At 40.7% G+C, this 21,009-nt stretch overlaps 4 protein-coding genes and 1 long non-coding RNA gene across 6 annotated transcripts in view; 2 read left to right on the top strand and 3 right to left on the bottom strand.

Annotated features, from left to right (window-relative positions):
• Window positions 1–1,020: 1,020 nt before the first annotated feature.
• Window positions 1,021–8,758, bottom strand: LOC139808509 (death-associated inhibitor of apoptosis 1-like). Of its 2 annotated transcripts, none has more exons than XM_071770566.1 (2): window positions 7,426–8,758; window positions 1,021–3,725 (listed from the first exon to the last, which is right to left on the bottom strand). In XM_071770566.1, exon 2 carries the CDS (start codon window positions 3,689–3,691, stop codon window positions 2,756–2,758), a length of 936 nt encoding a protein of 311 aa, XP_071626667.1. In that variant the 5' UTR covers window positions 3,692–3,725; window positions 7,426–8,758; the 3' UTR covers window positions 1,021–2,755. The 2 variants fall into 2 exon arrangements, with proteins under 2 accessions (XP_071626667.1, XP_071626666.1); XM_071770565.1 differs by lacking the exon at window positions 7,426–8,758 and adding an exon at window positions 4,376–4,864.
• A 135-nt stretch (window positions 8,759–8,893) lies between these two features.
• Window positions 8,894–13,928, bottom strand: Diap2 (Death-associated inhibitor of apoptosis 2). Its single transcript, XM_071770557.1, has 8 exons — window positions 13,076–13,928; window positions 12,802–12,922; window positions 12,483–12,674; window positions 12,096–12,274; window positions 11,696–11,977; window positions 11,372–11,514; window positions 11,121–11,287; window positions 8,894–10,677 (listed from the first exon to the last, which is right to left on the bottom strand). Exons 1-8 carry the CDS (start codon window positions 13,568–13,570, stop codon window positions 10,487–10,489), a joined length of 1,770 nt encoding a protein of 589 aa, XP_071626658.1. The 5' UTR covers window positions 13,571–13,928; the 3' UTR covers window positions 8,894–10,486.
• Window positions 13,929–14,328: 400 nt separating this feature from the next.
• Acat1 (Acetyl-CoA acetyltransferase 1) lies at window positions 14,329–17,007 on the top strand. The gene is made up of 8 exons (XM_071770564.1): window positions 14,329–14,540; window positions 14,835–14,981; window positions 15,067–15,181; window positions 15,379–15,572; window positions 15,706–15,996; window positions 16,097–16,285; window positions 16,362–16,519; window positions 16,599–17,007. The coding sequence occupies exons 1-8, from the start codon at window positions 14,514–14,516 to the stop codon at window positions 16,717–16,719; spliced, it is 1,242 nt and encodes a 413-aa protein (XP_071626665.1). The 5' UTR covers window positions 14,329–14,513; the 3' UTR covers window positions 16,720–17,007.
• A 568-nt stretch (window positions 17,008–17,575) lies between these two features.
• LOC139808511 (uncharacterized) overlaps window positions 17,576–21,009 on the bottom strand; it is a 35,426-nt gene continuing 31,992 nt past the window's right edge. The window contains exon 8 of the long non-coding RNA XR_011730878.1: window positions 17,576–18,221. This is a non-coding gene — a long non-coding RNA (uncharacterized lncRNA). The remainder of the gene's footprint in view (window positions 18,222–21,009) is intronic.
• LOC139808501 (uncharacterized) overlaps window positions 20,033–21,009 on the top strand; it is a 56,125-nt gene continuing 55,148 nt past the window's right edge. The window contains exon 1 of the mRNA XM_071770555.1: window positions 20,033–20,836. The gene's annotated coding sequence lies outside the window, so the exon portion shown is untranslated. The remainder of the gene's footprint in view (window positions 20,837–21,009) is intronic.

Genomic DNA, 21,009 nt, shown 5'->3' with positions numbered 1-21,009 from the left:
AGTGGCGCCGATCTCACTGGTAAAAGGGAGGGTTCAAGTTAGTCGGGTTATTCAGGGTTCGTTTTACATTATTTTAAGAAAGTTTTTACACATATACCGTGGGAATTTCTACGACAATTACACATAAATTTCCGCTTCGAGAAAGATCAAAACTGCAAGCAAGAAGAAAGCGTAGTCTCATTCTTTAACGCTTTTTCACGCATGAGCAATTCGTTATCCATATCATTCATGAACTCGTTTACATGATTTCCGCGCCGCGATCGTAACGCGTCGAACGTAATATAAACAGGTCTGAATTCTCTCGATAAATCGACCTTGTAATGTAGAGGAACCAAGCGGCATTAGCTCCTTAACGATCTTTAAATTGAAGAAATTGTTAGCCTTTATATGTGTCTTAAAAACACTTACGTAGAATTTCCCGAACGTTCTGAGACGAAAGTATTAAAAGATTTAAGTATTATTAACATTTGTTACAATCTGGGATACACCGTGCATGTAACAAACTAAATTGTACCGAACTACGAGATATTCAAAATATCGTATTCTACCCACTATTGTCGACTCGATTTTTTATTCTCTCTCGGAGAGAGCCCGCGGAGAGAAAACCAATCTCAGTATGTTTCAAAAACATTTTCTCGAAGTTTCTAGAGGGTACAGCTAGAACTTATAAGTATTATGACAATGCACCTTTCTATATCTTTCCTGGAAAATATATTTACGAAAGAAAACGCAACGCGATTAAGTGTAAGTTATTCCCTGTTATTTGCAAATACAGATGACAGTGATTGTAACAAAATATTTTGATAATTCTAAATGTTTTACAGATTAAAAAACTATTGATTGATTTAGTGTATTATTATTGTATTGTATTATTTATATATTTAGTATATTATTACAACGTGGATCACATCTCCGATAGAAGATAACAGAGAGAATAGAATTACGTGAAAAAATCGCGGTTTTCGATAGGTTAATCTCATGCGTGTTACATGCAAATTACAGCATTGATGTTAAAGCAACTCATGGAGAACAATGTATTTTATTTCGGTTTGCTACATAGGAAATGACGCAATCTTTTACGTCATTATTTGTCATACTTCTGCGTATTAAATGCAATATCTGTATAATTGTATCTATACTGTGAATGTATTATGACTAGTATACTTGTATCTGTTTACAAAATTCAGCGCAAAGTTAATGCGCGATGTATCATCACGGCGTTACGTTGCATTAACAAACGATGACATCATACACTGTGGTATGTCATATGGGCATAAATTATCCTATTTCGATCCTGGTGTGACTCGCATTAAATTAAGGCGTAGTTAAGCGCGTTCGTTTCTGCAATATATTTTTATAAATCTTTCGTCTCCGGAATGAAGAACTCAGAATCGTATGTTAATCGAGAAAGAAAACCTTTTGGAGCAGTATACACTAAAAAGTCTCTATAATATATTCGTTTCGTACGATTTAATAATTGACAATCCATCGAACAATTACGTTATCTGCTTGCGTTTATCGTAGAGTTCACAATCGTAATCACTCATTCACATATCGATCTTAAAATATACGATAAAATTACGTACAACTGCCGTTTCTTATAGCGATTCTTATATATATATATATACACACAACGTATAACTACCATTCCTTATGCATTTCTAACAGAATGCGTGCTTTGGATTTTCTTGAAGGAATTCTAAATACTCGCTCGTGCTATTTCATGAATTAACTGAAAGGTAAATGACGGTCTAGATAAACATTCCTATTTTAATTCCTATCTTGATCTTATATTTGCCTCTTGTTTATATCTCGGAACCGTTATCTTTAATTCGATCTTCAACTTATTTTTATTCTCATCTTTTTCGAGAAGGAAAATAAATAGGTTGCGTTTCACAAATAATACGTGGTAATTATAAATCAGCTATCTAATCGTAAATAAATCTGTCAATGCGTAATCTATGCAAGTAAAAAATGATATTGACTGAAAGGTCGAGATAATATAAATTTAAAAACGTTCGGTTACATTCCTTCTTTATAAAATTTATATTTTGATAATCCACGTCAATTTTTCATAATAGTGCAATTAATTTGTAATATGATACACTATGAGGTATTATGTTTGCACTATACATTATATAACACTATTCGCTATAATACTGATCAGCAATTGATAATATAGTCGACCGATAAAATTTATCACACATACCTCACGATGATTTGAATAAGTACTTAAATAAACTTAAGTGCACATTTATTACGTTAAAAATTACAACGAAAGTTTCGTCCATGTTACAATGTGTAAATATATCAAATTGATGCGTTAATGAGTCATGTCATTCGCGTCAATTATTAAATTAGATCGTTGTGAACCGCTCTCATGCATACCGAACAACTGTACACGCCTAAATGTATCTTTGAATCGGTTTTCTATCGCTGAACTGGCTGCACTAGTTCAGACGTTATTTTCTTTTTTACATTGGAAGGAAAAAGATAAACTCTGAGCCTAGCGCAGCCAGTTCAGCAAAAAACGGATTTTTTATTACGATAGAGACTGATAAAACAACATGGCTCTCGAACATATTGTCTAACACGCGGACGTACAAAATTTCGCATGCGTGAGGTCACTATCTGTACATACGGCGAAATAATCGCATGGTAGATACGCGCCATGCTTCTCTGCTATTGTAATACAGTCTTATTATTTGTTTCAGTCGGATTTAAAAAGAGAATGGTTTGCTTATCGTTTCAGACACTAACAAATGTAGTCGCACGTTACAGTCGTCCCTTTCTCAATCTCGATGCAGGTGTCGTGGTCCGTCTGTTCCGTGGATGATGTGCACGAGTCGTCTTTCTTCTTCAACTGCTTCTCCGCTATTACCTTTTTGATAAACCTGCATTCGGGAAACCACTTGACGTGCTCCTCCACAGGATTGTCAGTCGGTTCCCAGTTCTTCAAGCATCCCCCGCAGTAGAAACACATCGTTTCATCGGAGTGTTCGTAAAGGCCGCTGAGGTAGAAGAAACCGGCGGCCGCCAGGTCCTCTTTTCTTTGGCACACCGTATCGGGCCACGTGGCGAAGGAGTGTAATCTCCGCTCGTAGGAAGCGTATGTGGGCTGCTTCGAACCTAACACGTCGCCGAGCTTGGCCGTGAAATTCGCGTTCGTGGTGGAATCCCAGAAGACGGTGATTTCGATGTCCTCGTTGATCTCGGGCTTCATGGTTTCCTCCGTCGACGGATCGGTGTCTGAACTAGAATAAGGCATATACTTGACGCCGTAAAGCCCGCAGGTGTCTAAACATTTGGGCATTTTGGGGATCGTGCTGGGATCGGCATCGATTGGCACATTTCCGCAAGGGAGACTACGGACGAATCGGCATCTTCCGGACCAACGTTGGTGTTCCGCCATTGGGTCGTCGCCGTCTACCCATCCGGACAGGACGATCGAGCACATAAAGCACTTTACCGCATCGTTCTGTTTGGTATAGAAAAAGCCAGCGGCCGCCAACTTCTTGGGATCGACGAACGGCACGGGCCAATCGCCGAAGGAATCCAACCTCGCGCTCTCAAATCGATAATCCGTGTAGTCCACATCGTCAGGCACCGTTGATTTCGCGGTCAAAGTCGGTACGTCATATGGCTTCTTCTTGTCCCAATCCTTGTGTCCGATTCGATCCAGTTCCATCATTTTCCTCGGGCGCAACGTCTGCTTGCGCAAAAATCTGCGGGGGAAAAAAAGGCAAAACGTGACTTATGGTACAAATTCCTCGGTACGGGTAGCCTGCGTTTTTGCGAAACCCTATTTTATGTCAATTTATGAGTCACGCTATGTGTTGGCGGTACCGACATTCCTTTCTCATTGTCTGAATTTGGGAATAGCATGCGTGAGAACCTACTAAGATAGAAAAGGTAGATAAAAGAGAGAGAAACAAGTAAGATCTTTCGCTCTCAAAAAAAAGGTAAGAGATTATCGTGGAATTTGAAGCACGATCACGGAGCTATTAAGATTTGTATGAATGATGGGATTGAGAAGAGGCAAATCTATTTGACTGTAGGCGTGAGGGACGTGAGTAAAGTAAATATTCGTCCCGTCTGAATTGCCCTTTACCGACTCCGATCTCTCGCTCTGTATCTTTCTCTCTCGCTCTCTCTCTCTCTCTTTCTCCCTTTTACAAAAAAAACGCATTCCACAGCCTCGACAGTCTCGACACGCATGCACGCACGCAATGCCCCAGCCTGGGAACACCACCGCGCATCTATCTCGACGCTGGGATTTTTCCTTTCGAGATATTACCACCCACGGGGTGATGTAAAAGCGTGTTGACATTGAGCGAAATAACTTGAAGGGATCAAGATAAATAGATGAACGTACGCCCGCATAAAGCTGTCGTTCAGCATTTAAGTATATCTTCACGTTTTCATCCGAAAGTCATCGTTGAAAGCATTAGAAACGCGTTTCGAATCGGCAGAGACAATTTCACTCGCGAACGTCCACTTCGTTACTGCGGCAAATAAATTATTACGCGATTAAATATATTTACCCACCTTATATTTTCAGGATTGCACAAGTTCTTAATAATACTAGGAAGGATTATCAATGAAGAGCGTCATGGAAAAGATAAGAGGATCCGGAAGCGAACGCGGCGTTCTGAAACCGCTGTTGTGCAATATAAGCGGAAACCCATTTGTAACGCACTATTAATAGCGCTGAATCCTACAACGAATTATGTAATATTACATGGAATTTTTTAAAGACCCGAACTTACTTAACTTACTTCTCGTCGTTTCTAAGGCAATATTAGTCCTCTGTATGCAAATTAGATTGAGAAATACAGAGGGTCTAATAGATAGAATAAATAAATAAATAAATAATAATATATAATTATTAATCATTATAATTAATTTAAATCTAATTGAAAAATTTGTATATATTTAAGAGAACCTAATACATAGATAATAATTAATAATTGACAAATAATTCCTTGTATACAAAAGGTAGCATTAAAGCTGCAATTGAAGTGAAGTTTTTATTAAGATAAGCGCGTTCGCTGCTTTATTCTATTTTTTTTTTCAATAATGGAAAGATTAACCGTGAAATCTCATGTCGGAATTTCATAATCTTCCAGTAATTTCGAAGGTCATGCTTGAAACTTGGTGGACAAATTTTCCATAAAAGCTCGAGATTATCGTATCTATAAAGGCGTATCATTGATAAATTCCAATTATCGGAAAAAAATAAATAAATAAAACGTCCACTCGAGTTGGCGTGCTCGTCCTATCAGATGACTTTTTAACAATCGCTGTCGCTAGGGAGTCATAGATGCGATAGAACGAGCCCAACAACTGATGATGATGCCTGAGGTTGATGAGCCAAATGACCTTTACCGATACTTCAGGTAAAACATTGAAAAAAACATTGTTAAGATAAGATACGGTACCGATAGGATTTTCTCGTTAACGTTATTGCAACTGCCGCGACGACGCGACGTCTCCGAGATAACAAAAAAATGCCTCTTTTTGGAGCACAAAAACGAGACTAATCGTTTCCTGTAGTTTTTTTTTGGCGTTGAACGTTTAAGTCGCTCTATCGCGTTACAATTTTGAGAACGTTGCACTTAAAGTTGCAAAAAAGGCTATATTAATTCTAATTATAACATATAACATTATATTATATATTATATTAATTAATATCAACTATATTAATTTATTTTGTCACAATTATAACATGTAATGTTGGAGAAATGTTATTGAAATCAAAATTGAGTATGCTTTAGTCTTAAAAAAAAAACTGTATGTCGATTATAATTAACACCACGCGAATACCGTGGGTCTTTTAAGGCACAGTCGATTTTTCATTTTTGATTTCCACGGAGCTTCAGCGCTTTTAAAAAAGAAATGGAATAGTTCCGGCCTATGTAGATATAGAAATCACTTTTTGAAACCTTAAAGATGATACATGAATTTTTATAGATTTCTTTGTAACACAGAAAAACCCTTTGAACTTAACAAAGGATTGGCAGGATATATCCGGGTGAGTGTTCCAAAAACAGCGTCCGTGTAGTGTTAAGAAAATATTTATGATTAATGTAAGGTTTGCGTCAAAGTTGCGACTTATATAAACCATTAAGAATCTGCCAGACCTTTTCAAATATTCAAACTTAAGGGTTTTCCAGATCGTTGGATATTGATCTGGTAATTATTAACATAATTTAAAAAATACTTGGTAGATTCTTAATAGTAGGTATATGAAAGTCGCAACTTTGACGCAAATAGACCCTGTATTAATCATAAACAATCTCTTTAATCATAATCGCTACGAAAAACTTCTTTTAAGTACTTTAAGCTGAAAGTTGTAACAACTTTTAACGTACTTCATTTTGACTGCAATAAAATTTCTCCAACATTACATATTATAATTGACAAAATACATTAATAGCTCTTTCTTTACAACTTTAATCGCAAATTTCTCTAAATTGTGGTAGAACAATTTGGTAAATGAGATCACACATTCCAGCATTAAAAAAGTTCGTTATACTTTTTTTTTTGGTTAAACGGGTGTGACTAAGGCTACATTCGATCGAAGTACACATGTGCATGTATACTTCGGTACATGTGTACTTCAATGTCCTTAAGAACTAGGTATCTGCAGCCGAGATCCCCCAGCTCACGGGCCCTTCGGATTTCGGATCGATCGCCCTTCGAACAGCCATACAGCTGCTGCTCCGACATTCCGCTAAAACCTCTCACATCTGCTTCCCTTTGAATCGTAGTAGGGATCACGTGCCACGATGATCTCAGAATGATCTCACCGCGACGAAAATTTGCCACACGGCAAGAAAGAAGTGTAGTAAACGAGAGAGAGAGAGAGAGAGAGAGAGAGAGAGAGAGAGAGAGAGAGAGAGAGAGAGAGAGAGAATGTGCGAGACAGACAGAATGAGGACTTCTGACGGCGATCTGAGCTACCAATGGCAAGGGGAAGGGGGGAAGACAACGGTGAGCGGAAAAACTAGAAGAGTCTGCACTGCATGATACCAAGCTACGTCTTTGTATACGAAAGAAGAAAGGCACGGCGCCAGTGTTCCGAGGCGGTCTATGCGTGTTTTTTCACGAATTATTCACGCGTCTTCCTCTGACAATTCACAAACGCGCTTGAACCGTTCTCAGTTTACGAGCGGAAATGAGAAAAAAAGTAGTTAATGTGCCTCAGGCGGCACAAAGTGTCACGGAGACAGAAAGAGAGACCGACCGAGACCGACGGGAGACCGATCCTTCGCGAAATTTCACGATGGGGTTTATCGGCGTTGACACGAGGACATCGTGGACGATAACGGAGGAAAAACGGGGGATTAGGAGAGGAGGCTGGGAGAGCAATCTTATCTATCGCGACAATCTTTTCTCCCGCATTCGCCATCGCCGACTTACCGCTGAGCCGCGCGTCGTCGCCGCTCCTCTCCTCCTCCTTTCGCGATTCGGTGATCGCCCTCGCTGGAAAACGTCGAAACTCCCCCGAAGGTACCGGCGTGTTCCGTCACCCCGGTCTTCCAGGTCTACCCGCGGCTACCCGTTATCTACGAAGATCCGGTTCCGTTCGCAGTTCCTCACTCAGCTGGTCGGAAGTGTCGGAACAACGAGGCCCGTGTCTCGGTCTCGACTCGATTTGACGTGCCGCGAAGCAACGATCGTGACTGACGCGCGGGGAGCAATCCGAAAAGAAGTGCCGGGAGGCCGGGACCGGGACGCCGTCGCCGCCGAATCTCGCGTTCGGAACAAAGGGAAAGGGGAGGGAGAGAGAGCGAGAGAGAAAGAGAGATAGGGAGCGCGACGCGGGAAACGGGGAAGGGAGGGAAAATTTCCAATCCCGGCACGTGGAAACCTGAAAACAGTCGGGGCTGTCTAGGAGGCTAGGTCTAGGGCTGTCCTCATCGAGTAGTTGACTAAACTTGTCAGTAAATGAGTAAAACCGTATACCCGAGTAACAAAGCAATCAAAGCATACCGCTTTACCCGGCTACCACAGGCGCCGCTCACCGCTGGCGGCTGGGCCTACCGTCCATCGGCCAATAGGCCAATATCTTGCACGGCGGACCCGGACAACCACCGGACAGTCCGGACACGGCCTGCACGCCGGCCCGGCGCGGGGCAGCTCCACCGAGGGGCGAGGGCGGGATAGAGGGATCAGGGCGATCAGGGCCATCAGGGAAGGGAGAACATATTGGTTGCGGACTTACATACTATTCGTAGGAACTGTTGGGAGGCCCTACGAATAGGCGCTGGGAAACTAGGGCCACTAAGGGTGGTTTTATTGCCATTAACTTTTTAAATTTGTGGCGAACTTTTGGCCAACGCAAGAATTATTCGACGTGAAAATTCTAACACATTTTTTTTCTCTGAAAGGGAAAAATTCGATTTTGCTCTTGCGAAGAAATTTAACGCTCGAAGCTTCTTTGAATTGGGAATCACGTGATATTAAAAATGTAAAATGTAAATCTGTTATTTTTTTTAATGAAGGAAAATCTGATTTTGTTATTGCGGAGAAATTTCGCTCAGAGCTTCTTTAATATTAGAAAGAAATGCTTTATATATATTGAAGAAAATGTAAAGCGTAATTTTTTTTTTTTTAAAGAAATCTGATTTGATTTTACGGAGAAATTTAACGCTCGGAGCTTCATTGATACTGAGAAAGGATGTTTTGTGTTAACGCCAATTGCGGGAATCGCGTGATATTGAAGGAAATGTAAGCGGAAACCGTCAACTGCAATGGGCGCGGTTATCTGAGTACGTGTTTGAGTGTCGCGGTGTAATCAAGTCCAGGAATGCGACTTGATAAAATTCTATGGTCAACGACAACACGTCACTTGAAAGAAAAAAAAAGGGAATAACTCAATAAGAAATACGTGTGTAGAAATTCTCTTATTATTTTAAAAAGTGTGTACACGACATGTGACATCGACTACGCGACGGATTTCTATGCCTGCAATGCTACACGCGATCGTAAAACTGTACATAAAATATTTTCTTCGATATCCTACATAACAGTTCGCTTATCTACAGCTAATTATTATACGTTTTCATTTCGTAGACACTGGCGATATCACATTTATATTAAATCTCTATCGACTATCTCGCACCTGCGTTCTAAATGAAATTGTACGAATACGAAGGTACTTGATTCTTCATTCATTTCTTTGGTACGATCCTGGCCGAGTTCGCCCTCTCAAGCTTACAGTGCTAAGACTAGCAATTAGTATGGATATATCTATATATATTACTTCTGATTTGTTTGTTTCTAAAATGATCGAATCGACAATCGTCTGTCGTTTCGATCACTTTATGTTGCTTGTACTCACCCTCGGCAAACGCAACAGCACTGATTTCTATATAGCTTTGGCCATTTTATCTGCGATATATATTATCAGACCACATATTTTATCGCGACGCGACGATGTGGGGACTATCAGCATTTAAGCGAGATTGTGTCTCTTTTGTACGTGTCCTGATAAATATGTTTTAAGCAACATCATTTAAATTACAATAGCTTCGTCTCGTCGAAAGACTTCGACTCGTATATCATCAATATAGCTCTACTTAAATAAACGATATCGTCAACTGGCACTTTGTATCGACTGGATTATATCTTTCGATTGTGATGTATCTAACGTACGAAGATATTAATGCAAACAATATAGCAGTTATATCTTCGAGCCAACGATCTTAATACAATATTAGAGTAACATTCTGCGAAGTTAACAACGATAGTGATAGCACTTATCTGTAAATCTGTAAAAACTGTCGATAATACACGGATAACAATTATTATAGGTCGATAGTGTCAAGCCTATGTAATCAATTGCAACTATTATTGGTTTGTTCAAGCTTTTTTTTAATACTTTTCCACTTTTATAGTCACGATATACCCAATGAAATATCTTGTCGCGTAATATGCATTGTTAAGTGTTATTGTCATTTTCAAAATAAAAAAATTAATACAAGAAAAAGAGTCGCTATAAGGAGAGCACTTTGTAATGGATCGTTATAAACTGAGCAGTTTAGCAGTATAGTTCTACCTTTGCTCATAAAAAAAAATTTATAATTAAAAGATATTTGTATGTAAAATACGTAAAATAAATAAGTTGAATGAAAGAACGGCTCGAATTCGAGATTTTTTAGTGGTTCTCACCCAATTTTCGTCACATTTTCAGAGGCCTAGCTTAAGGTAGCGCTAGATTATGCGCGATTCATGATTCATGATTTGCCATTCATTATTTGCGACTGATAATGGATTCGTGGTGTACTGTGCGTATTGTGCAACTCCATACATAAACAAATCGCGCATCACCACGAACTGTCTGACTCATGATGATTCGTGTCTTTTGATGTCATCGAAAACTGTTCCGCTGTTCCCATGCAAATCTCACACGCATAGCGAACTATAAATCTCGAACCATGAATCGCGCTTGGTTTGGCGCTTATGTGTATAATCTAATTTAGGACAAGAAAATACGGACGTAAGCACGAATCCCCAGTCTACATAACGGACAGCTCGCAAGGGCCGGTGCGCAGTTGTTGCACGTTGCTAAGTGTCCACAAGGTAAAAATACTACGGCTAGTTCGTGATCCATACAAACTTTGCATAAACGAGCCTCCTTCAATTTTCTGTTTTCCTCTCGCAAAGATACTGAAAGAAAGCGACGCACAATTTTTAATGCGGCATACATGTGTGCCGCATCTCTTTCTAAGGCCGGTTCTGCAATCAGTCGGATGTTGGAATGCAGCCGATGATCCAATGACAGAATTTCTTTTTCAAAGACGAATTTTCCTCATCCGACATACGACTGATTGTAGAACCAGCCTAAGAGATCAGATTACGTATACGTTTGATGTAGAGGGCATGCGGGATAACTACACACAGGATATCTTTCAAACAAAAGAAAATATTGTATGAAGAAATTATATCAGTTAATCCCAGGAATAAGTTTGCGCTGATAACATTCATAAAAGATGCATCTTAAGACGCGATAGTGTCTGATACCGATTCGTAGAAAAATGGCATGTAATTGATTTCATAGGTCGTATATAATACCAAATAATAATATATGATATTATTTATCTGTTACTTACTAAGATCATCTGATTCATTATCCGTTCTCTTTCCGGGGTCGCTTTCGAATGCGTCAGATTCCTGTGTACTATTTTTATTGGCGGAATTATTAGTCATTTGCATAGTGACTTGATTAAATAAGTTGTTCAATTCCGAGGTTGGTGAGTTAGAAGTACTGTTGTCGAGCCTAGAGAAAAAAAAAACGCGATTCTCAACGATTCGATTATATTTCCAATCACAGGCAACATGCCGCATGCTGTGTTTCACGTACCTATTATCCTCTTCCATAACTTGATCGTGTAGAACATCTTGTATGAGTTGTACAACATCTGTATACGGTTTGCCAATTCTCTCCATTCTTTTCTTTAGAGCTCTCTTTACTCTGCCTACATGCAACCCAATTTCAAGAGCAGCCTATATTTAAAGTCATATAAATTAATTAATCTTATATATGATTAGGAATATAAATTATGTTTTTAAATCACTGACGAAGATCTACTTTGTTCGATATAGAGTTTGAATTATAAAAACATTGCATAATTTTCTCTAATTTCAATGTAACTCAGAATGTATATAATTTAATCATTCTACTTGCCTTGGCTGGAGCTGTTTCTAAGAGCTTTTCAACCGCTGCATTTGTTATCGATACGCTGGGTTGTAAAACTGTCGAAAAAGGTGCTACAGTAGTTTCTGTAGTACCTACTGTTGTATCCAGTTCTCTAAGTTGTGAAACCGTGGGAAAAGATGCAACTGAAGTTTCTTCTACGACATCAGCCACAGATGCTACCATATCTGATTCGCCAGATTGTGAAGTCGAGGAAAAAGATTCGACTGAAGATTCTATAGGATTATCTTCTTCTGACACGTCAGTAAATATCTGTGTACATACATAATAAAATTTAGAAAATAATGCAGTGTAATGTGTATAAAGCATTACAATTATCCACTTAAATTAATTCACAAAATCGCAAAAGCAGATGGAATAGGATAATTACCGAAAAATCCAAAGGAGTTCTATTATTAATGCAATATCTGACAAATTCATGTCCACGCACAAGATTTACAAAGACACAATGTGAAAACCACCGTGCGTGTTCAACCCATACGTCATCCGTTGGTTGCCAATTTCGTAGTCCTCCGTCGCAATGGAAACACCTAACTTGGTCTTCATATCCTAGTACCAAATGCACAAGATTAATTACTAGAATGAACATCTTTCCCAGCTTACAGCAAGCGACACAAGTCGACACAAACATCGTTCTATCTCTCTTTTTTGGTAATGAGTAACAAAGATGAAACGATACTTGTGTCGACTTGTATCGCTTGCTGGAAAGCTCCTCTTATAAAGTCTAACAATTTAAAAAGATAAATATAATTCTAACCGCTGTAATAGAACCCAGCCTCAGCTAACATCTCGGGGGTTTGGTTAAGATTTTTCGACCATCCCCTGAAGGTCTGCAATCTTTTTTCGTATGTTGCATATTCTGGCCTTTGGGGTGCCTTATGTTTTTGTATTCCTAATTCTTTCATGTTCGTTATAGTCTCAGGCATGACTCTGACCAGTCCTAATAGATCTATCAAAACAGAATCAAAATAAAAAGCAGTCAGTAATTGACATTATGCAAGCTTGATAACTTGATAAGTTTGAGAAGCAAAATTGAATATTTATACGTCTCAAGCATTACTAAGATAACAATATACCATCTCCTGTGTCCCGTTTCATATAGAAATCGCAATTTGGAAAACTCATTCTGTGCGCGCAATCCGGATCGTCACCAGGTTTCCAATTCATTAGAATCCCTCTGCAAAATGCGCATTCCACCTGTTATTTGTACAAAATGTTATGCAAGCGTAAAACATTATTGGATAATATACATAGAACCTTACAACGTGCAAGTATCTCGACAACTTGTAGCAAGTCTGCACAATCAATTTATAACAATCTCGATAATATATATCAGAGCAACTCCTTTACCACATCTTTGCTTTGAAGATAGTAAAATCCTGCCAAGGCCAGCTGCTCCGGATGGACAATACTGGTAATCGGCCAAGTTTTAAACGACTGTAGCCTTTGTGCAAAGGTGCCGTACTCCCTCGAGGGATCCGTCAAGCTCTGCGGTACGTCCGGGTCGTCCTCGACACCGCTGGAACGTTGCGGATCCGACGGCGATTGGCGATGCGCCGTCGATTCCGCAGCGGCATTGTTGTCGGCTGTCCCCGGTATCAATGGGACGTTGCAGGTGCTGGTTGGGGCGAGGACGAAGGGGCAGTTGGGCGACTTCAGTCGATGACGGACCATAGCTTGGTCACCGTAGTTCCAATCGGATATCCTCGTGCCGCACAGAAAACACTGCACCTCCAGGATATGCCCGGTGTAGTAGAATCCCGCTTTCGCGAGTCGCGCCGGATCGATCGCGGCGTTCGCCGGCCATTCGCGGAACGTCCTGAGCCTCTTCTCCTCGACGTTCATCCTCGCGGAATCAGATTGTCGCCTGGCATCGACGGGGCGCGCGCGATCAGCAAATTATCGACTCGCTGACCAACGCCGACGTCCTCGGCGAGTGGTATCGCTGAAACTTTAACGAGCTACAACAATTTTGCTGAATTGTTGAACACGCTACGAGCAGGTAAACGCGGACCGAGTAACTCCGACTATCGAACGAGATTAAAATGTGCGAAAATCAAATCTTTTCTGTCTGACAAGACTTCTTCCACGGACTCCCGGACTTCCCGAGCGACACAAAACAGATACGCACGACGTTTGTAAACTCGAAAGGTCGAGTGAGCGAAAAGCTTGAGACGTCTTTTTCTGATGAGTTTCGGAACGCACTGATATTAAAAAAAAAAAAATGCAAAATTTAAATTACGAATGTGCGATGGATTATATATGCACATATGCATGTACATAAATACGCACGTTCAAATATGTTAATGTATTATGATTATGACAGATGTTTTGTATTTTTATCATATTTCGTGCGTTCCGGAAATCATCGAAAAATATCTCAATTCTCTGTGCGCTTGATGGAGATTTAAAAAAGTTTGTTCTTTATAGCCGTATGATGTCCTATTGGAGAGAAGGAGAAAGAAGACAGGAATAGAAAATTTAACCACAAAGAACAGACCTGAATACTTTAACCCGTAAACAGTTTTTAAAATACATTTATTTATTTTGAGAAGCGAGAAATGTAGCAATGAAGATATAATCTTTCCGAGAAATGTAGGAGCAAGGAACGTCACAAAAAATACATGTAAATACATATACATATGTAGAGAGGGCAAAGGTGAAATATGATAATACCTAACCTATTGAGAGAAACCATCTTGCGCTGACAGATCCGACCGAGATAGCGGCTGCACAGTAGGATATTTCTTTTTCAATAAACAGATCAATAAATAGAATATTATTCATTATGGGAATGGCAATAAGATTGACTAAGGTACGTTACAATTAATTGAAATATATACATTTAAGATTATATATACTCTTTGATGTAAAAGCCCTTTTAAAAAGTGTGTTTACAAAGCAGATTGTGCAACTTGTGCATGTAATCTACTTTGCATTGTAGTAGTATATCAGATAAAGTGATTTATTATTTATTAATCAAAGTATGAGTTATACTTTTTAATACATATTTTTAGAATTAAAAAAAGTACTATTTTTTCAAGTTTGTGTTTCTGAGTTTAATTGAAACCAGGAAGTATTTTAAATATAATCTTTTTTTTTTTTTCAGATGAATTTCTTAAGCAGACGTTTGTACAGTTCTAAGGTGAGATTAAATGATGTTGTAATAGTCAGTGCTGTACGTACTCCAATGGGCTCGTTTCTCGGATCTCTGTCAAACGTGACGGCTACTAAGCTTGGTGCGGTAGCTGTACAAGTAAGGATTTGACACAGACACTTATTATTAGCATTTATAATTAAGCGCATGAATTATAAATCATGAGATTATGTTATTTCTTTAGGCAGCCATCGAGAGAGCTGGTATCGCCAAGGAACAGGTTAAAGAAGTATATATGGGCAATGTGTGTCAAGGTTTCTTGGGTCAAGCACCAGCGAGACAGGCTGCATTATTTGCAGGTCTTGAAAATGTATTTTTTATCACAGTTGATAACCATATTTCACACATTTTTTTCCAATAATAATAATAATGTGAAAATGATGATTTTTTAGCAGAAGATCTGTGTGAAATTACGATGTCAATACATATTGAAATTCACATATGCATTTCTTTACTATAGAGCGTTAATGAGATTAATGTGTTTGTGTTATTTTAGGTCTTCCAAGTTCGACAATATGTACAACAGTGAACAAAGTTTGTGCGAGTGGCATGAAAAGTGTCATGCTGGCTTCTCAATCTTTGCAATGCGGCCATCAAGAGATTGTTCTAGCCGGTGGTATGGAATCTATGTCTAATGTGCCGTATTATTTAGCACGTGGTGAAACTCCATACGGTGGAGTAAAACTCCAGGTTGAGCTATATTCCTTCTATTATTTTTTCCTATTAGTTTATATATGTATGTGTGCATGCATGCGTGCATACATAGAACAGAAATTTACATTTACATTAATATAAGTAATTAACACTCCAAAAAATTAAACAGGATGGCATTGTGTTCGATGGATTGACTGATGTTTACAATAAATGTCATATGGGTAATTGTGCCGAAAACACGGCTAAAAAACTCAATATCACTCGTCAACAACAAGATGAATATGCTATCAGTAGTTATCAACGCAGCGCGGCAGCTTATGACAATAACGTATTCAAAGATGAACTTGTATCCGTTAGTGTGCCTCAAAAAAAGGGCAAACCAGATGTGAATTTTACTGCGGATGAAGAATATAAAAGAGTCAACTTTGAGAAGTTTGGCAAATTGAGCACAGTTTTCCAGGTAAAATGGCACTCTGCTAATTTATTCATATCTATGAATAATTTTGTCTAACTCTTACTATATATATAGTCTCTACATGTATTCTTATTTATATATGCAGAAAGAGAATGGTACAGTGACAGCTGGAAATGCATCCACTCTAAATGATGGTGCCGCTGCTTTAATTTTAACGACAAGCGACGTTGCTCAAAGACTGAATCTCAAGCCTCTGGCCAGAGTTGTCGCTTTTCAGGACGCAGCAACGGATCCTATAGATTTTCCGATCGCACCGGCTCTTGCTGTGCCATCGGTAAGTTGTTCACTGTTGTATATAACTAGACGGAGACTTTTCTGGAATAGGAATAATACCACAAGTTTTTGTTTAGCTGCTTCAAAATGCTGGAGTTAATAAAAACGATATCGCTCTGTGGGAGATTAATGAGGCATTTAGCGTGGTGGTCGTGGCAAATCAGAAATTACTCGACATCGATCCGGCCAAGGTAAACGTTCATGGTGGTGCCGTTTCGCTTGGACATCCCATAGGGTAAGTTATTAGAGTACATTTTATTATTCCGAATGCCTTTAATGCATATTAAAAAATTAATAAATAATGAATCTTACAGCATGTCAGGAGCACGTATCATAGTACATTTGGTGCATGCTCTCAAAGCTGGAGAAAAAGGCGTTGCGTCGATTTGCAACGGGGGCGGCGGTGCATCATCAGTCCTGATTGAAAAACTGTAAGTTCGCAAATCATCAACAATGGCTGCCATTTCACTTTGTACGAACCGGACAATCTGTCTTTATTATCGATATAAATCGTGATAAAAAAAAAGCAATTATCTTTACACTGTAAAATTATCGAACAATATTGTAGGTGAAAAGCTTTATACCTTTTCTTATTTGTATAAATGAGACTATTGTTATATAAAATAATATTTTACATTTTTCTACGATATATATGTATATATGAAATAACTTCTAAATCAACATATGGAAATATATTTTAATAAAAATGTTTTTTTTATTATATATTTTTACTGTATATTTTATTGCTGTTCAAAGCGTCTCCTTGTGTACTTTATTACATTAATATACGGAAATAAACTCTTCTACATCGACAGTTCGATTGATATTATCGACTTTTCAATTGAACTGTAATATGCAAAAGAGATTTCTTAAAAGAGGAAGTATATTGTATGATTTTTAGGTATCATCCGATATCTTCTCCACCAAAATTAACGTTGTACACGAAAAGCCCGTGTCCGCTTTGCGATATTTTAAAAAACGAGCTGCATACACGTTTTGCTGGTCGTTATCAATTGGAAGAAGTTGACATCGCCGCGCAAGGCAACGAACACTATTTTAAATTGTATAGATACGATATACCAGTCCTCTTTTTAGAAGGTCAATATCTGTGCAAACACCGGTTAGACGCTGACTTGTTAGAAAGGAGACTTGATGAATTGGTTTCAAGGAAAGATAAACGCACACATTGATAAGATGCTAAAGGATCATTATCATGCTTATACAAATTTAGCAATTTTACTATATATGTGTACATATTATATACAAAATATGTATGAAAATTACGTGCTGTTTTTGTGGACTGTGTAATTTTGATAAAGTTTGGAAAGCTTCGCAAAATATTTTTATAATGTTTTGTATTGTATTAATGAATAGCACTGTTCAACAAAAAAATACGCAAGAACAAAGATAATAGTTTTTCATAGTTCTTTGGACATTAAATATGATCCCGTTTATCAAATTGCTTTATCTACGTCATCATTTTGAGATTAATTTAGCGCCTAGCGAAAAAGCTTTGATGACAGAATGTATTGTATTCAACAAGCTATAGGAAACAATTACCCTCGTTCTTAGCTCGAAAGAAAAAGTCATTTTTTTATATAATATTAATATACGATGGTTCTTTTAGTCAAATAAAGAGCAGATCGATCTATCTTTTCCGATTAATAAATCATTTCATCTCTCATTTGATTTTTCCACGTATTTTTTTTCGAATAGGTCCATTTGTTTTATTAATCAGTCTCGTTTAAATGATTGTAGGCTGTAAATTTATGGCTACGCTGTTGCACCTGAGCCGATAGGTCCAGCGATTGTCCGCAAACGGCATCGCTCGAGTCTGGACCCGGAGGCTCGACCAATCTCGATGCTTCCATGTCCGCCTTCGCGTCCGTTTTCTCTCTCTTTCTCTCTTCGTTTCGTCTCATCCCTTTGTCCCCCTTCTGCAACAAGGAGACCATGAAGCAGCACGATGGCCTCTACGATTCCGTTGTCGATTATTATTATTTCAATTAAATTATCGGATATCAGTTGTTCAATAAGTTACCATCCCGACAATCGTTTTCATTGAATTGAATCGCGCGACATTCCCCTTTGTTTAAATGCGGAATCGAAAAATTGATACAAAATCTCGATAAATTGGAATTCTGATGGTTGATATGTATCTCTATATAGTACTACGACAATAGAATTATGGTGACGAAAACATTTTTCCATGTACGTGTAAGAGAAAATTGGCAAACGATCCGAATTTATGCCGAAGTGATTCACTCCCCCTCGCTTCTTTCTCTTTCTCTCCCGTCTTTTCTATCTCTCGCACGGCATCAGCCAAGCTCTTTTTCCCGGCAGACCAGGGTACCGATGTTCCGGTAGGAGCGCACATCGACAGAAAGATTCCGTCGGAGCTAAATCACGTTCTTTTATAAACGTCGATCGACACTCCGGCAATAAGTGTCACAAAAGGGTCAACGATATTACCGGAGCAACTTGGAATCTGTCTCGATCCTTGCGTCCATTCCCGGATCGTTCGCCTTACCTGTATACCTGTTTCTTCCAACCCTCTCTCCCTCCCACGTTCTCCCGTTCCCCCCGTTTTCCCCCTTCCGGTCATCGCATTTCTCTCTCTTTCTCCCTCTCGCGCGCGCGCGCGCGCGCGCTCCCGATCTCCCTTTCTCTACCACAGACCGGACCCAATCTTTCTCTCTCTCTCTCTCTCTCTCTATTTCTCCCCTTCTGCCACCTCGCGCGTGCGTGCGTGTGGGTGCGTGGATCGGCGGTTGAATTGGTGAACGGACGTACGCGGAGCGGACTTGCAGTCCGTTGCGCGTTGCCTCGCGTCGGCAGCTCGTTCTTTCTCAGTGCGTGCCTTACGCGGGCACCGTGAAGTATTCGTCTTAAAACCCATACAGCGGTTACGTGGCACGCGCTCGTTGCGACAGCGGGAAAGGGAGAGAGAAAGAGAGAGAGAGAAAAAAAAAGAAAAGATCGACAGATAAGAAAGAAGGAAGGAAGAGTTGAATTTGAGGGGGACGGAACGAAAGGGAGAGAGAAACAGCGAGACGAGGGAGGAAAACTTGAAGAGACAAAGAGAGGGCAGGGGGGGGAAACGAGTCGAGAGACAGAGAAGGAGAGTAAACAAGTGTGCGAGAGAAAGAGAGGGACCAGCGATCGTTCCTTCGAAGCGAATCGCCGGCGAGGGGACGGAGTATCTCTCGCGCGTGTCTCGCGAGTGCGTCGCGTTTGGAATTTCGCGTGCGGATCGACGAAAACGGTAGAGAAAAAGCGAAAAGAAAGAGAATTGTTCTCGATCGGATCCACGGGGAATCTTTTTTCCGTGGTCCCCTGGTGCATTTCCAAGCCACTATCGTGACTCCGGAGCGAGGTAATTTATATTATCGATTTCGTTATCGATCGGCGCCCCCTCCGGCCTTCGATTCGTCTCGGCGCGATTGTGTGAATCGGGGGCGAGGCGAGGAACACAATAAAATTCGTCGCGTCCGGCGTCCGTCGACCGCGAGAGACCCGCCGCCCGCCGGCGGCGCGGCGTGAGTCACGCTCGCCCGACCCGGTTTTGTTTTATCGAGGTGAACGTGGCGAACGCGAGAATCGAAGCGAGAAAGGTCTCCCGTCGCCGTCGCCGTCGCCGCCGCACCGGGGAGATCGACGATCGATCGCGCGCGTCGTTCTCGGCGACATTCATACCGTTGACGACGGCGAAAAGTCTGAAGTTTGTCGTCGCACCCGCGACGCGAGAAGCGGTGCCGCAACTGCCGCATTGCCGCGTCGGGCGTGAATCCGAATCGCAATATTTTTAGACGACGCGGTGGTCGAATGGTGACCACGATTACGCCGGTCGGCGCGGACATTTCCGAGGAATTTCGAACCGCGGAAGAATCTTGAGAGGCACGGGCCGAAAGGAGAAAAGGAGAAGATAAGAGCGAAGAGTATTCGAGAGAAGAATCCCCACGTCTCTCTCTTTCTCGAGAGAGGAGCGGTTCGAGGACGAGGACAGGAACTCTCGAGAGTAATCTCGAGAGAGAAAGAGAGAGAGAAAAAAAAGGCAGGCATCGGCCGTTTTTCTCCATCGAGTCCAGAAACAGGAAAGGGGGAGCGGGTGGAGAACGAGAGGGGCCAGAAGAGGCGTACGCGAGGGGCGCCCCGGGCGCCACGCAACGCCGGAAGGCGGAATGGAGGCGAAAACTGTGCGTCCACTGTTGCGTCGCTACGCTTTTTGTACTGTTGCTCTCGAACAAGGAACAAGGTCGTGCGCGAGTGGAATGACCGTGATTTGAACTCGAGAATTATCGCGCCGCGTGCGTGCGTGCGTGCGTGCGTGTAGGCGTACGCGTACGCGTCGGTGCCCCGGTTTGACTATAGGCCCAGGCGAACGAGTCAACGATAGGACGAGGGATCCTCCGCGTTCGTTGTGTCTTTTCTCCTCCCCCGACAAATGCCGACGGCCCTTCGACCTGTCCCTGTCCCGGTGCTACGTACTCGCCACGCGGACCTTCTGCGCTCCGAGCGTGATCATCTCTGGCGTCCCGCGAGTGACACGAAGGTATGTATAAATAGATATATCTCCAAGTGTGCACACGCATGTACGCAAACGGCGAGAGTGACTCTCGCCTAAGTCGCGGGATTGCGCGAGTCGACCTCTCCACGAATGACGCAAGGGAGAGCAGTCGTTCTCTTTTTTTCCCCCCCTTAAAAGGAAAGACACTGTGCGTCAGA

Source organism: Temnothorax longispinosus, chromosome 2 (genome assembly GCF_030848805.1).
Source record: "Temnothorax longispinosus isolate EJ_2023e chromosome 2, Tlon_JGU_v1, whole genome shotgun sequence".
NCBI lineage: Eukaryota > Metazoa > Arthropoda > Insecta > Hymenoptera > Formicidae > Temnothorax > Temnothorax longispinosus.
This window is presented reverse-complemented; position numbering and strand designations above follow the sequence as displayed.